Source organism: Carettochelys insculpta, chromosome 16 (assembly GCF_033958435.1).
Source record: "Carettochelys insculpta isolate YL-2023 chromosome 16, ASM3395843v1, whole genome shotgun sequence".
NCBI classification, from domain to species: Eukaryota; Metazoa; Chordata; order Testudines; family Carettochelyidae; genus Carettochelys; species Carettochelys insculpta.
The window spans coordinates 22,790,980-22,804,121 of NC_134152.1; the positions used below are offsets into that span (position 1 = coordinate 22,790,980).

Below are 13,142 nucleotides of genomic sequence, written 5' to 3' on the forward strand. Positions count from 1 at the left end.
TAACAAGCAGTCCAGTAGCACCTTACAAACAAATATATTAGGTCATGAGCTATCCTGGGTTAGGCCCACTTCTTCAGATGAAGGAGTAGACAATTGAAATCCAGGGTTTATATACTGGGGCTAGGGGTGGGAAAGAGAAGGAGGGGAAGAAAAAAGGTAAGGGCCGTTACCTGTCTCTAGTAGAACAAGTAGATGAAGCAAATTAAGTTAAATAGGATGTGTTCCATTCCCGAGAATATCAAAGGGGAAATTACCCTGGTAATGCATAAGATAGTTCAGCTGTCTGTTAAGGCCTAATTTAAATGTGTCAGATTTGCAAATGAATTGTAATTCAGATATCTCCCTTTGTAATCTTGTGCTAAAATTCTTTTGGAGAAGAATGGCTACTTTTAAATTTATTATTGAAAGTCTAGGGAGGCTAAAGTGTTCCCCAATAAGTTTGTGTATTCTAATTCATGATGTTGGATTTAAGTCCATTCAGTCTTCAGCGCAGAGACTGTCCAGTTTGTCCAATGTACATGGCAGAGGGCTATTGCCGACACACAATGGCATATATCACATTAGGAGATGTGCAGGTGTATAAGCCCCTGATGGTGTGGCTGCTGTGGTTAGGTCCCGTGATGGTGTCGCTTGTATAGCCATGTGTACGGAGCTGGTAACAGGCTTTGTTGCAGGCATAAGTTACTGGGTTAGTGTTTCTGTGGTATGGTGTGTGGCTGCTGGTATTTTCTTGAGATTAGGTGGCTGTCTGTAGGAGACGACTGGCGATCACTCAAGGCCTGTGAGCTGGCCCAAAAGGACAATAACAGAATACCACTTGTCATTACCTATAGCCCCCAGCTCAAACTCCTGCAGCGCATCATCAAAAACCTACAACCTATACTAGAACATGATGCCCCATTCCAGAAGGCCCTAGGTGAGAGGCCTGTTCTCTCCTATAGACAACTTCCTAACCTAATGAAAATTCTCACTAGCAACCACAGGCCATAGCACAGTAATACTAATCCTGGAACTTTTCCTTGAAACAAACCCTGTTGCTAACTTAGTCCACATATTTACTCTGGAGATACAGTCACTGGACCTAAATACGTTAATAACAAGATCAGGGGTTCATTCTTCTATACGTCAACTTGTGTTATATATGCCATCATGTGCCAGCAATAATGAGCGACACACAATAATAAAATGAAAACACACATCTCGTAGAGTTGATGAACACCTCAGGAGTTCATCAAGTCCAGTCCCCTGCTCTCTGGGGAGGACCAAGCACTATCCCCACACCTTTTTATTTATTAAGCTATTTTTCCCAGATCCCTAAATAGCCCCCTCAAGGATTGAGCTCACAACCCTGGGTTTAGCAGGCCAATACTCAAACCACTGAGCTATGTCTTGATGTCTCCTAATAATGGAGGAATAGCTTGAGGTGGACCACAGGGCTGTTTTCTAGCTACACATGGAATGAGTGTCATGCACATACCAATATAAAATGGCATCTGGTCCTGTATTTTTTGCATTGTCTTGTCCCACATATTGAGTGGAAGCATGATAAGATACTATTATAGGTGTCAGAGCACATGACTTCTATTGGCTAGTTACTGAGCGTTTCTGAAAATCTCTTTGGATATGGATATAAGCTCTATTTTTTCGATCCTAGACTGTTAGTAAATTTTTCAGGAGTGCGTAAGAGTCTTCCATGAGAATTAGGCTCCTAAGTAATTTTTAAAATGAAACTAAGACTATGTCTACACTACATGATAAAGTCAAATTTATAGCAGCTCAATTTTAAGATGTCACTGTCTTCACTGTAAATGCCATTAGGTCAATTTTAGGCAGCGCTAAGGTCAGTATTATAACACTGTGAGACGTGACTCAACATAGTGTCAAGTTCGAATTATGGCATTTCCACACTTGCCGTATCTTTTCATAGACTTTATTAGCCTCCAGAGATGTCCCATATGTATCCCACAATGCCCCACAGTCATCCGCTCTAGCTGCTTCCATCTCTGCTGCTCTCCACGTGTGCAGGAATCAGGTAAGAGGAAGCCTACGAATTTGAATTTGGCACCAGGAAGCCTGTGGCTGTGGGGTCATGCTTGTATGAGAGCCTGAGAAACTTCTTTCTGTGCTATCTGCACGGTGAGCCCATCTACTCATTAAAATAGCCCCAACATGGAGTTCGTGGTTCTGTGTCTACCTCTTTATATTTCGGAGGGGTAGCCGTGTTAGTCTGGATCTGTAACAGCAACGAAGAGTCCTGTGGCACCTTATAGACTAACAGAAAAGTTTTGAGCATGAGCTTTCGTGAGCACAGACTCACTTCATCAGATGCTGGTCTTGGAAATCTGCAGGGCCAGGTATAAATAAGCCAGAGCAAGGGTGGGGATAACAAGGTTAGCTCAGTCAGCAAGGGTGAGGCTTACTACCACCAGTTGATCTGGAGGTGTGAACACCAAGGGGGAGGGGAAGCTGCTTCTGTATTTAGCCAGCCATTCGCAGTCTTTGTTTAAGCCAGAGCTGAGGGCATCGAATTTGCAGATGAATTGTAGCTCAGAAATTTCTCTTTGGAGTCTGGTCCTGAACTTTCTTTGCTGTACGATAGCTACTTTTAAGTCTGCTACTGTGTGGCCTGGGAGATTGAAGTGCTGTCCTACGGGTTTTTGTATATTGCCATTTCTGATATCTGATTTGTGTGCGTTTATTGTTTTACGTAGAGACTGTCCAGTTTGTCCGATGTATATCGCAGAGGGGCATTGCTGGCGCATGATGGCATAAATTATATTGGTAGATGTGCAGCTGAATGAACCCACAATGGTGTGGCTCATCTGGTTAGGTCCTGTAATGGTGTTGCTGGTGTAGATATGTGGGCAGAGCTGGCAACGAGGTTTGTTGCATGGATGAGTCCCTGAGTTAGAGTGACTGTGGTGCGGTGTATAGTTGCTGGTTAGGATTTGCTTCAGGTTGGCAGGTTGTCTGTGGGCAAGGACTGGTCTGCCTCCCAAGGCCTGTGAAAGTGGGGGATCATTGTCCAGGATGGGTTGTAAATCCCTGATGATGCGCTGTAGAGGTTTACAGCACTTGGATTTTTTTTCAGTGCTGGAGCCAGCCCGTGCCCCACTGCACCACATGGCAGCTAGGCTCCTGGTGTGGGGGGTGGGTGTTTGTATGAGAGGCTGTTAGCCGATGGTCAGGTGAGATGCTACTGTGCCCTTGTATTAATACGAGATTTCAACTGCCAGGGCAGAGCTCACTAGTGACGAGGCTGAGAGCCGCTGAAAAGCAGCTGGGTTCTTTGTTTTGTGTTCAGTTTGCACAGTAACAGGAGGAGTCAGGTTACCACTTAATCAATTACTTTGTTATTTACCTAACAAGTTAATCTCTTACTGTTACAATGTTGCTTTATTTGTTTACCTAGCAAGTTAAGCTCTTGTGGTTACAATTGTTACAAGGTTTATACTTTGATTACAAATAGCTAGCATACACTCTAATTCATAGATCTATACTCGTTAAATGCGCGCAAAAAGAAATGAAAAGTAAAATACCTAGCAGGTCTTATTCTTACCCCTGCATTACCAATGTGGCTTGGTCAGTTTCCTCTCAATCCCTTGGGAAGAAGTCCTTTGTCCCTTTTTTCCAGGAGTCGGGTGTCCCCAGGGACCTGGGGAGACCCCCCCACCCTCCTGTCCAGCAGGAAAGATGATTGGAGCTCAAATAGGGGGTCTGCCGGACCCCTCTTTTATACCCGTTGGGTCACGTAGGCTTCTTCCTTGGTTTAATTGAATTAAACTGTCTGATGCTGGTTCTCACAGGCAGTTCAAGGGCATAGTTCACACCTGTGAGGTAGACAATTGAGGGCATTTGTTCCTTACTGGGCCGGGAGATTTTCCTCCTGTCTGGGACAAGTGTCCTGGCGAATCAACTGATGGTAATTAGCCAAGGGCGCTCCGAGGCCTGGCTGTTAATTAGCCCATTGTTCTTAGTTTTGCTCCGGGAGCTTCAAAGACGGTGGCTAAGATAAGCCCATCTGCGCTCTCAGGCATTCCAGGGCTGGGCTATTCCTTTTAACCCTTTCGTGCTCTGAAGCGCCTAGGGAAGGCAAGATGGAGTAGAGCAAAAGTGCGGGTTCTGTCTGGCTACAGAGGCCAAGAAACTTCTTTTTTGTGGTTTACATTTGTGCAGGGTCCCCCACAGGTGCCATGCAGTCGGGGTCTTTCCTACACGAAACCACATCATGTGCCTAGCCCCTGACCCAATAAAAATACGTGCCACCTGTTCAGTGCAGCCCATGCTGCCAGGCAGTACCATGTCCTGGCTTGCAGGCGGTGAGGGCTCCAAAGGCAGGAAAGATTTTGGGGGACTTGCTGCCACCAGACGGAAGTCTCTCTTGGTGGCTCAGATTTTCAGGGACTTGCTGCTGCTGGGGGCGGTGGGAAGTCTCCCCCAGTGCCAAAGACTTTTGGAGGCTAGCCCTCCTCCCTCCCCCACCCCACCCTGCCAAGCAACACTGAAGGAACCATCTCAACTGACCCTTCCTCTACTGATCCCCTGAAATCACCCCCAAATGGGATGGGGGGGACCAACCCCCTAACAATCGGGGCTCCCCCCCCCAGCACCTGAGCAATACTGCTTGTTGAAATTTGGCAAGCCCCATCCTCAGTGTTGGACAACTCTGTGTAGTGTAGTGGGAAGCCAAAAATCTCTTTCCTAATCTTTTATATCCTTCTCTTTATTCAAGCTGTGACAAATTCCTTAGGACAGGGAAAAGTGGCTGGAAGACCATTTGAGAAGAGAGACACCTGCTGCTTTTTGTAAAATATTTGATATTTCAGTTATAAAAGCGAGAGATTTCAGTTAATTTGGTGATCTCTGTTGATTATTTCTTTCAAATTTTCATTTCTTTTGGCAAATTTCTTACCCAGTGGCCCCCCTTAAGAATGGGAAAAGCCTGGTAAGAAGACACAGACACCTGCTACTTTTTGTAAAACGTTTGATATTTCAGTTATAAAAAGCAAGAGATTTCAGTTAGTTTTGTGATCTTTGTTGATGCCCTACTTTTTCTTCTTTCCTTCTGGAAAAACGACTGTTTGCTTTCCACAGGACGGGAATGAGGGCAATGCAATATGGGAAGATGACATCACATACACACAAGCACTTGCGGGGCATTTTTTTCCCATGCTACAGCCGCGAAAATACCCAGAATGCTGTGGGGCTGCTTGAACTATGGGATAGATTCCCACAATGCATTGCTGAAACATTTTGATGTTTGGCAATTGTGTGTGGCAACAATAAGTCAACTTTGTTGGGAGGCGAGGATACTCAAAGTTGAGTTTATAAAACCCAGCATTACAAAATCAATTTTAATAAATTTGAATTTATCTCCTAGTGTAGACATAACCTAAGGCTCCTGATTCACTTAAGCCTTGCTACACTGAGTGGACAAATGCCTAAATACTTCTAAAAATCTGAGCTTTAGGCACTTTAATCTTACTGAAAGTCACTGAATGACCCTAGCTGCTCCCATCAGCTTAAGTTGCTTTTAAAAATGAGACTTAAGCTCCTAAGTAACTCAGGTTTTTTATCTCAGGGTCTTATCTGCATGAAAGAAGGCCATTCAGAAGCTTTAAATAGGACATGAAGCTACCTGTCTTTTTGAAGGTGGAAAGAGCACACTGCTGGTGTACTATGCACTGTTTACTGCCTTCCATTTGTTGTCTTTTCTGTTATTCAAGTGTCTGATTATTATCTACAAAGCCTAAATGAACAACATGCTAGATTTCTCAGAGACCTTCCTTCCCCTATGTTCCATCATAATTTGGCCAAGAGGATGTGAAAGTCTAATTGAGATTTCCTTTGTGGGGTTAGTGTGTCAGGCAGCTACCAGGTATCTATTTGCCTGTTTGCATTAGGCACAGGGCTGAAATGATTTAACACATGTAGACATGTTTTTGTATTGAATTCCTTGGCAAATATTCACTATTGTCCTTTGTTTGTATATGCATATGTAAATCAGTTGCAATCATGATTGCAAGTGAGAGAGAATTTACAAGACTCTAAGGCCTTGAACAGTTCACTAGGGACCCACTTGTGCTCCTGTTGAAGTCTGCTCTCAACTGGAGTGTTGCCATGAAGGAAACAGGACCAGAAGTTTACCACCACTTTGTTTTAGTGCATGTATCTATTTCACACTAGTGTCAAGGGTTAATGTTTGTGAAGAACTTTGAGGAGAAAGTCACAATAGAAATAAACCCAAAACTCTTCCTCTAAGCCAGGGATGAGAAACCTATGGCCCATGGGTCAGATCTGATCCTGGCTTACCTGGATCTGGCCCTCTGGGCTTGCCATTCCCCTCCATCGAAGCTGGGTGCCCATGCTGTGCCTCCAGCTCCACAGCTCCCCCATGTGTATGGAGTGCCAGTGTGGGCTCCCATGCAGTGAGGGTGGGGGAGCTCTAAGCTTCGTGGGCTGTACCCAGCCCAAAGGCTCTACCTGGTGGGGGATGGAAGTGTCTCTGTGAACTGCCACTCCCCTTTTCCCCACCTGGGGGAATGAGAGCACAGGGAACCATTGGCCTAGAGACTTTTCCCCCATTGCTCCCATTGGCTGGTGTTGTGGCCAATGGAAGCAGAAGGGGACTGTGCCTGGGAGTGCTGGAGGCATGGAGCCACGTGTGTTCCTAGGGCTGTAGTGTAAGAGCCGTGAGGTGCCTCAGTCAGTGACACCTCACATCAGTGAGGGTTGTTTTCATTTATTAGTTTTGCTTTGCTTCTCGCTTTGTGTGCCCCCCCCAACTAATTTTTCTGCAAGTCAGTGGCCCCTGAGCCAAAAAAGTTCCCATCCTTAAGCAGTTCTTCAGGTGGCTCAGCACACTCCCACTTATGGGATATGGTGCCATCCAGTGGTGCCTTGAGGTACAATATTCTGGCAGCATCAGCTAGAACAGTGGTTCCCAAACTATTTGGCATCATGCCCCTCTTTTGATTTCTGAGAAACCCTCACGCCCCCACCTCTTTTTTACCATCATCCAGCCCCCCCTTTTAACAAAAACTTCAATGCATAATTTTAAATAAACACAAAAACTTGATATAAAAATGTTATTTAAAATTAAAAATAAGCACAGAGTTTTTCTTGGTCCCTTGTGGGTGCCTGGTGCAGCCCCAGCTGGCCAGGTGCCTGAGACCCATGCCAGCCACCAGAGCTGTCCGTGCAAGCCACCTGCCAGCCTAAGACCTGTGCTGCCAGAGCCAACCACCTGCCTGCCCTCCCCCTCCACAACCAAGCCCCGCACTGTCTGGACCAGCTGCCTGCCCACCAGCCACCCACCCCAGCCATGTGCCAGCTGGCTGAGCCCCGTGTAGTTGGGGCCAACTGCCTGCCTGCCAGCCTAAGCCACCCTGTGCTGCCAGGGCCAGCGGCTCACCTGCCAGCCTGAGCCACCTGAGCCCTGCAACCCTGCAAGCCATCTGCCTGCGCCTCTTCCCTCCCACAAAGCCAGGCACCACTAGCCCACCGCTCTTACCCTATCCCCAGCCCCCCATCTAACTCCATCCTCCTCCTCCTCCCGCTCCAACCCATGTTCAGTCACCTTTGCAGGAGGCAGCTAGCTCCACATGGGTCTTCGCTGGCTGCCTGGTTCTTACAGTGGCTGCACTGGGTCAGCCATGTAAAGTCGCAGGGGCTGAGAGCCAGAAGCAAAGGCTGTCTCTTTGTTCGGGTGGGAACAATGATGGTGGGGCGGGACTAGGTCACCTCATGCCCCCCCTGGAATTTCTTTATGCCCCCTGGAGGGGCACGTCCCCCAGTTTGGGAAACCATGTGCTAGAGTATTCTTGCTTTTCCAGTCACTCTCCTGAGTATCACCAACATTCTGGAGACAAGTCCTTCCACCCGTTTGTTATGACAGAACTGAAAAAGCAGAAATGGCTGGGGTTAAAAGATTCACTTCCTGCCCAGGCTGTCCTGCATACTGCAGCTACATGTGGTGCCTCAAGTGCATGGAGCAGAACATTGACTTTATGGGTGTTTGATGATCTGCATTTGTTTCCGAGCCCCACAAGAACAGACTTTTCTGCTTATGCCAGCATTAGACTCACTGAGACCCAGGGCAGAAACTAAGGAGTGGACCCCCACCCTGCTGAAGTCATAGCCTAAGCCCTACCACCCAGAGCTGAAGCTGCCTCTCCCTCTCTCTCTCTCTGTCTCTCACACACACACCATGTTCCTCTGTGCCCTTATGTGGGGTGCATCACAGTTTGAAAACCCCTGCTTGTGTGTGATTTATTTCCACTTTTAGAGATTCAATGACTGTAATATGTGCACTATTTTTACCCACAGAGACTCTGTAGTTATGGTGCAACTTAGCTTTATAGTTTCCACATGGCGGTGGGCCCCAGGCAAGTCCCCAGTTGCTACACCCTGATGCCTGTGCCAGGCCTGTCTCCTGCAACTATTCCTCCTGAAGGGAGACCTCAAGGTAGGACTCTCTGAAAGGCTGCTTGGATCCATTCCAAGATCCGTAAGGCCCATCTCAACCCCTGTGGCTCTTAGCAGGAAAAAATTAGGAGTCCCAGAAGCTGGACCCACTACTGGGGCATGGGCTGGTCTCTGGCAATTTCTTGTTTAAGTGTCAGATGCAAAAGATAACTGAAAGGAAGGCTGTATGGTCAGATACCCCTGCCCTGGTTTGCATGGAGATATCAAAAGACACTTTGGATACTTACCAGTGTCACATCTCATGCCTTACAAGCTTTCCAATTGACTGACTAACCAACTGCCTTTGGCTGCAGAACCAGAATTGGCTTTGACTACCACTTCTGGTTCTGACAAGATGGACTCCATTACTGTACCAAACCCAGGGTCACCAGTGCCTTTAATTCTGGCTATCAGGCACTGAAGGAAAAAAGGCTTAAGGATGTGTAGGCACTGTTAGTTGTGAGAGTTCCTATGTCTCCATCCAGTTCAGACAAGGATGTTACATTTCTGAAATGTAGACTGGTTCCTAGCAAAGGAGATTCACTTGTGTCTGGCACCAGATTTCGTGCTGTCTAAACCTTTGGATCCACTGTTGATTCCTGCTTCAGGTTCTGTGTCATTCAATGTAGTAAAACAGAGCTTACATTGTTGAATTCCTACCTAAGAGAACAGTCAGGTTTAATTTCCTATACTGGCATCTAAGGCACAACAGTGAATGGGCTTTTTGTCCCAAAACTACAAGAAAGTTTTCTGTTGTGAGTAGTTTGAGGTTCCGTGGGATTACTTTTCAGGGAGTGTTGTTTTGTTAAGGACACATGAAAATACTCTCTTTTTCCAGATAATATGAAACTTAATGGTGTAAATTGAAGTGTTCTCTGCACATTATTGGTATTGAAATTACACAAACAAGTTTGCTGCCATTCTTGAAAACACTTAGGCTGTGGCCAGACTAGCCCCTCGCTATGGTAATGTGGCATTTAAGAATATGCTAATAAGGTGCTACCATGAATATGCAATGCCTCATTAGCGTAATGGCAGCTGCACATGCTTTGAAACTGCCAGTTTCAAAATGCATGCCGCCCATGTAGCTGGGGGCCTTTTGAAACAGACTCCTGATTTTGAAAGCCCCTCCTTCCCATCTGGTTTTTGGAAGAAGGGGATTTCAAAATCGGGGTCCTTTTGAAAGGCCCCCGGCTGCATGGGCAGCATGTGTTTCGAAACCAGCAGTTTCAAAGCATGTGCAGCTGCCATTATGCTAATAAGGCACTGCATATCCATGCAAGCAACTCAGTAGCATATTCTGAAGTGCCACATTACCATAGCCCCTCTGGAAGGAGGAGCTAGTGTAGCCACAGCTTTAAAGCCAGAGAGGTACAATGCCTACTTCCCTGTGTTACTCTGCCAATATGCTCCTTAATCCTGGCCTACACCAACTGTGCTGTGACATGCTTCTCAATGTCTGAACCAAAATGGCTAATTGTTCCAAACTGTGAGATAATCCTTGTTTTTTGTTGTAACCTTCTTGGTTGTAGGTCTGTTTTATAGCAGTGCTGGGCAACCAAGACTACTGACTAGTGCCACTCCTTCATTTCAGTGGGATGCATGATTGGCAGTGGTGGGCAACCTGCACTCCAATGGAGTTCCACCTGTGGCCTGCACACCCCGTCTCTGCCCCTTTTCTCCCAGGCCTCTCATGCACTGGGGCCCCATGCTTCCGATTCCCTCCCCCACCCCACCCCAAACTTTCAGAGTGTCACTAATCCTCTGACACACTCCTTCCAACTCTGGGAGGGAAGGAGAAGAATCATGAATTAGCAGATTCGTGGTGCTCTGAGAGTGTTGGGAGGAGTAGGAACTTGTGCTTTTTTTTTCCGGCCCCGGCATTCTGGAGAGTAGGTGTGAATGCCAGCTATTCTGGTGGGTGATGTGGGTTTTTTTTGGCTTGCGTATGTTCATTTTTGGGTAAAGAATTGAGAATCAGATGCAGAAATGTTTTCCACCCCTGAAAGGCGCTCTCAACTTCAGGTTTCCAGTCCTAGTGTATGTATTTGTCCAATCTCCTTTCCTCTTCGTTTTTAAAGTGGACATTTAAGTATAGCAACATTTGTTTAGTGTCCATTCCAGTTGGTGAGGGGCCAATACTGATTTTAATTGAGGTAAGATAAACTCAGTGGTGCAGGATATTATCTTTGATTTGCCTGAAGGAAATAATTTTTATTTGGGAGTTGGGGTGGAAATGATTGTACCACCGAATGCATGATTCAGGATTTAGACACACGTTTTCTTTGAATTTCATGTTATTTTTCGGTTCAAATTAACCAGTAGATTAGGTTTTGCAGTTTGCATTGATCTGTGAAAACTTTTGGGTGCATCTTGAAAGCCGTGGTATTGCAAATTTTTATAAAGGAGCTGCTGAAAACCATTGCACAAAACTGCAAATGCTGTATGTGACAGAAACCACTTCAAGACAGTGAGTGCAGCCATACCCCCCTGCTCCTTATAGTTCCAGCACCTGAAAGCAGCACATTTAACTTAAAATCAGATCTATATGAGTTTAATTGTGTCACTTACCAAAACTCCGTGCAGTGTATTATTGTTGTTCCTATATTCCGTATTTTAAATGATTCATCCGTTACCTAATTGGAAGTTAACTATAACTTTTTAATTACCTCAGCTTCTTTTTCCTGCAGGCTGAAGGTTGTGGCACATCACTAGGATATTTTCAATACTTAGACCCATTCTCTTCTATCTTCTGTACTGAATGGATTGAAGTGATCTTTAAATCTGATAATATAGAAATAGTAGTAGTATGTATTTAATATAAGGTTGGGCAATCATTTTTTGATGGGAGGGGCATTCCAACATCTTGGTAAGTGGTCAAGGACTGCACTTTTCTATGGAGGGGCTGCGGGGTCTGGGGTGGAAGTTGGGTGCAGAAGGGAGCTCAGGTTGCGGACTGGGGTTCAGGAGATTGTGTGGGGTGTGAGAGGGAGTTTGGGTGAAGGAGGGGTTGTGTCCTGGAGTAGGAGATTGGGGTGCAGGGTCCAGGTAGCGGTGCAGGTACAGGAGAGGATTCTGGCCTGGGGAAGGGTGTAGAAGGGGTTGAAGGGTCTGGGAGGAGCTGGGGTGTAGGATGGGGTAGGGTGCCAGAGGCAGACTCTGGCCAGGAGGTGTTTACCCTATGAAGCTCCTGGCCAGCAGCACTCTCAGGTAGGCTTCTATGCCTGCCAGCAGCCCAGCTGCTCAATGTGGCTCTCTGTGCCGCAGGGGTCTGGGAGGGCAGCGGCAGCTTTTGCTTACTGTTCCCGTCCCCCGTAACTGCTCTCAGCTCCCATTGGCTGGTTTCCAGCTAATAGGAGCCGAGTGATTTTGCAGAGGGTAGGGATAGCATTTGAAGCTCTCCCCAGTGCAGCGTAGGAAGCCTGCTTCTTTGAAGAGCACTGCTTCCTGCCATAGGGGTGAGCTGGATTAAAAGGCGTGGTGGGTCAGATGTGGCCTGCAGGCTATATTTTTGCCCACCCCTGATTTAATAACTTGCCTGTTTAACTGTTAAAAGAACAGACCTAGATCTCTTGCACGAAGGACATCTGAAAGGATATTCTCAAGTGCAGCCTTCAGAAGACAACTTCTAGCTATGATATAGACACATGCACAGTGCCTTATTGCAGTCAATTTGGAGGAGGCTCATTTTCCCCTGTCCTTACGTGGCGAGAGGACATTAGACAGATCTACCCTGACACTAGAAATCAGCAAAGGGGTAGAGCAGTGACCCTGTCTCCCCTCCCAGTCATTACCACTCCATTTGATGATGAATGACATTGACAGAACCCATAGGAGAGCCACATCCACCCTTTTTCACGAGACTGAATCTTTATATGACCCTGAGCCCTCAATGGGGAAGATGGGGACATGTCACAACATTACTTTGGAAAAATAAATTCTGCAAAGACTTACCCCTCTGTATTTTCAGGTGCACTCACAGTTGGCCTTGTGCGACAGTGTCAAACCATCCATGGACGTGACAGGACCTGTATTCCTCCACGGCTGCCTCCTGAGTGGGTCACCACATTATTTTTCATCATTATGGGAATCATTTCACTGACTGTCACATGTGGGTTGCTGGTGGCTTCCCACTGGCGAAGAGAAGCTACTAAATATGCCCGCTGGATAGCATTCACTGGAAGTAAGTGACTTCAGCTGCAAAGTAAGCCTGTCTGAAGGATGAACTGGTAGAAATTTTGTTTTGTTTTTAAAACAAATCTGGGTGGGATTTGTTGCCAGAGACAGTCATAAAACTCTGCCCTAATCAGACAGAATGCTTTTCCTTTTAAATGCCTGCTTTGTGGAAATAATCCTCTTCTTTAAAATCAAGGGTTTGGTATCCAGAAGTGGCTGAGAATCAAGGGAAGATCTTTGGGATCCTGGCTTTATAGTCACAGTGCTGATCACCTGCTGCAGCCCCAGGGTAGAGGAAGAAAGAAGTGCATCTCCGGATCATGGTAGCCTCCAGCCCCTCTTCCCCTGGGGAATGTCACAAAGCTGCCCAAAGAAATGGGTGTGCAGGGGTGGGGAAGGCTAAGCTATTCCTGAGTCATGTGAACTCTAATTTGGCTAGTGTGGCTGGTACTTGCTGGCTGGCTGGCTGGAATAATGCAGTGATTGAAGATTTTACTTTC

At 46.4% G+C, this 13,142-nt stretch overlaps 1 protein-coding gene across 3 annotated transcripts in view; it reads left to right on the top strand.

Moving 5' to 3' along the window:
• Positions 1–13,142, top strand: part of MOSMO (modulator of smoothened) — a 51,604-nt gene that overhangs the window by 23,981 nt on the left and 14,481 nt on the right. For 2 of the 3 annotated variants that reach the window (XM_075010532.1, XM_075010534.1), the window contains exons 2-3: positions 12,437–12,649; positions 12,839–12,965. In XM_075010532.1, coding sequence (XP_074866633.1) covers positions 12,437–12,649; positions 12,839–12,965 — 340 coding nt within the window. The remainder of the gene's footprint in view (positions 1–12,436; positions 12,650–12,838; positions 12,966–13,142) is intronic. The other variant, XM_075010531.1, reaches the window with a different exon arrangement.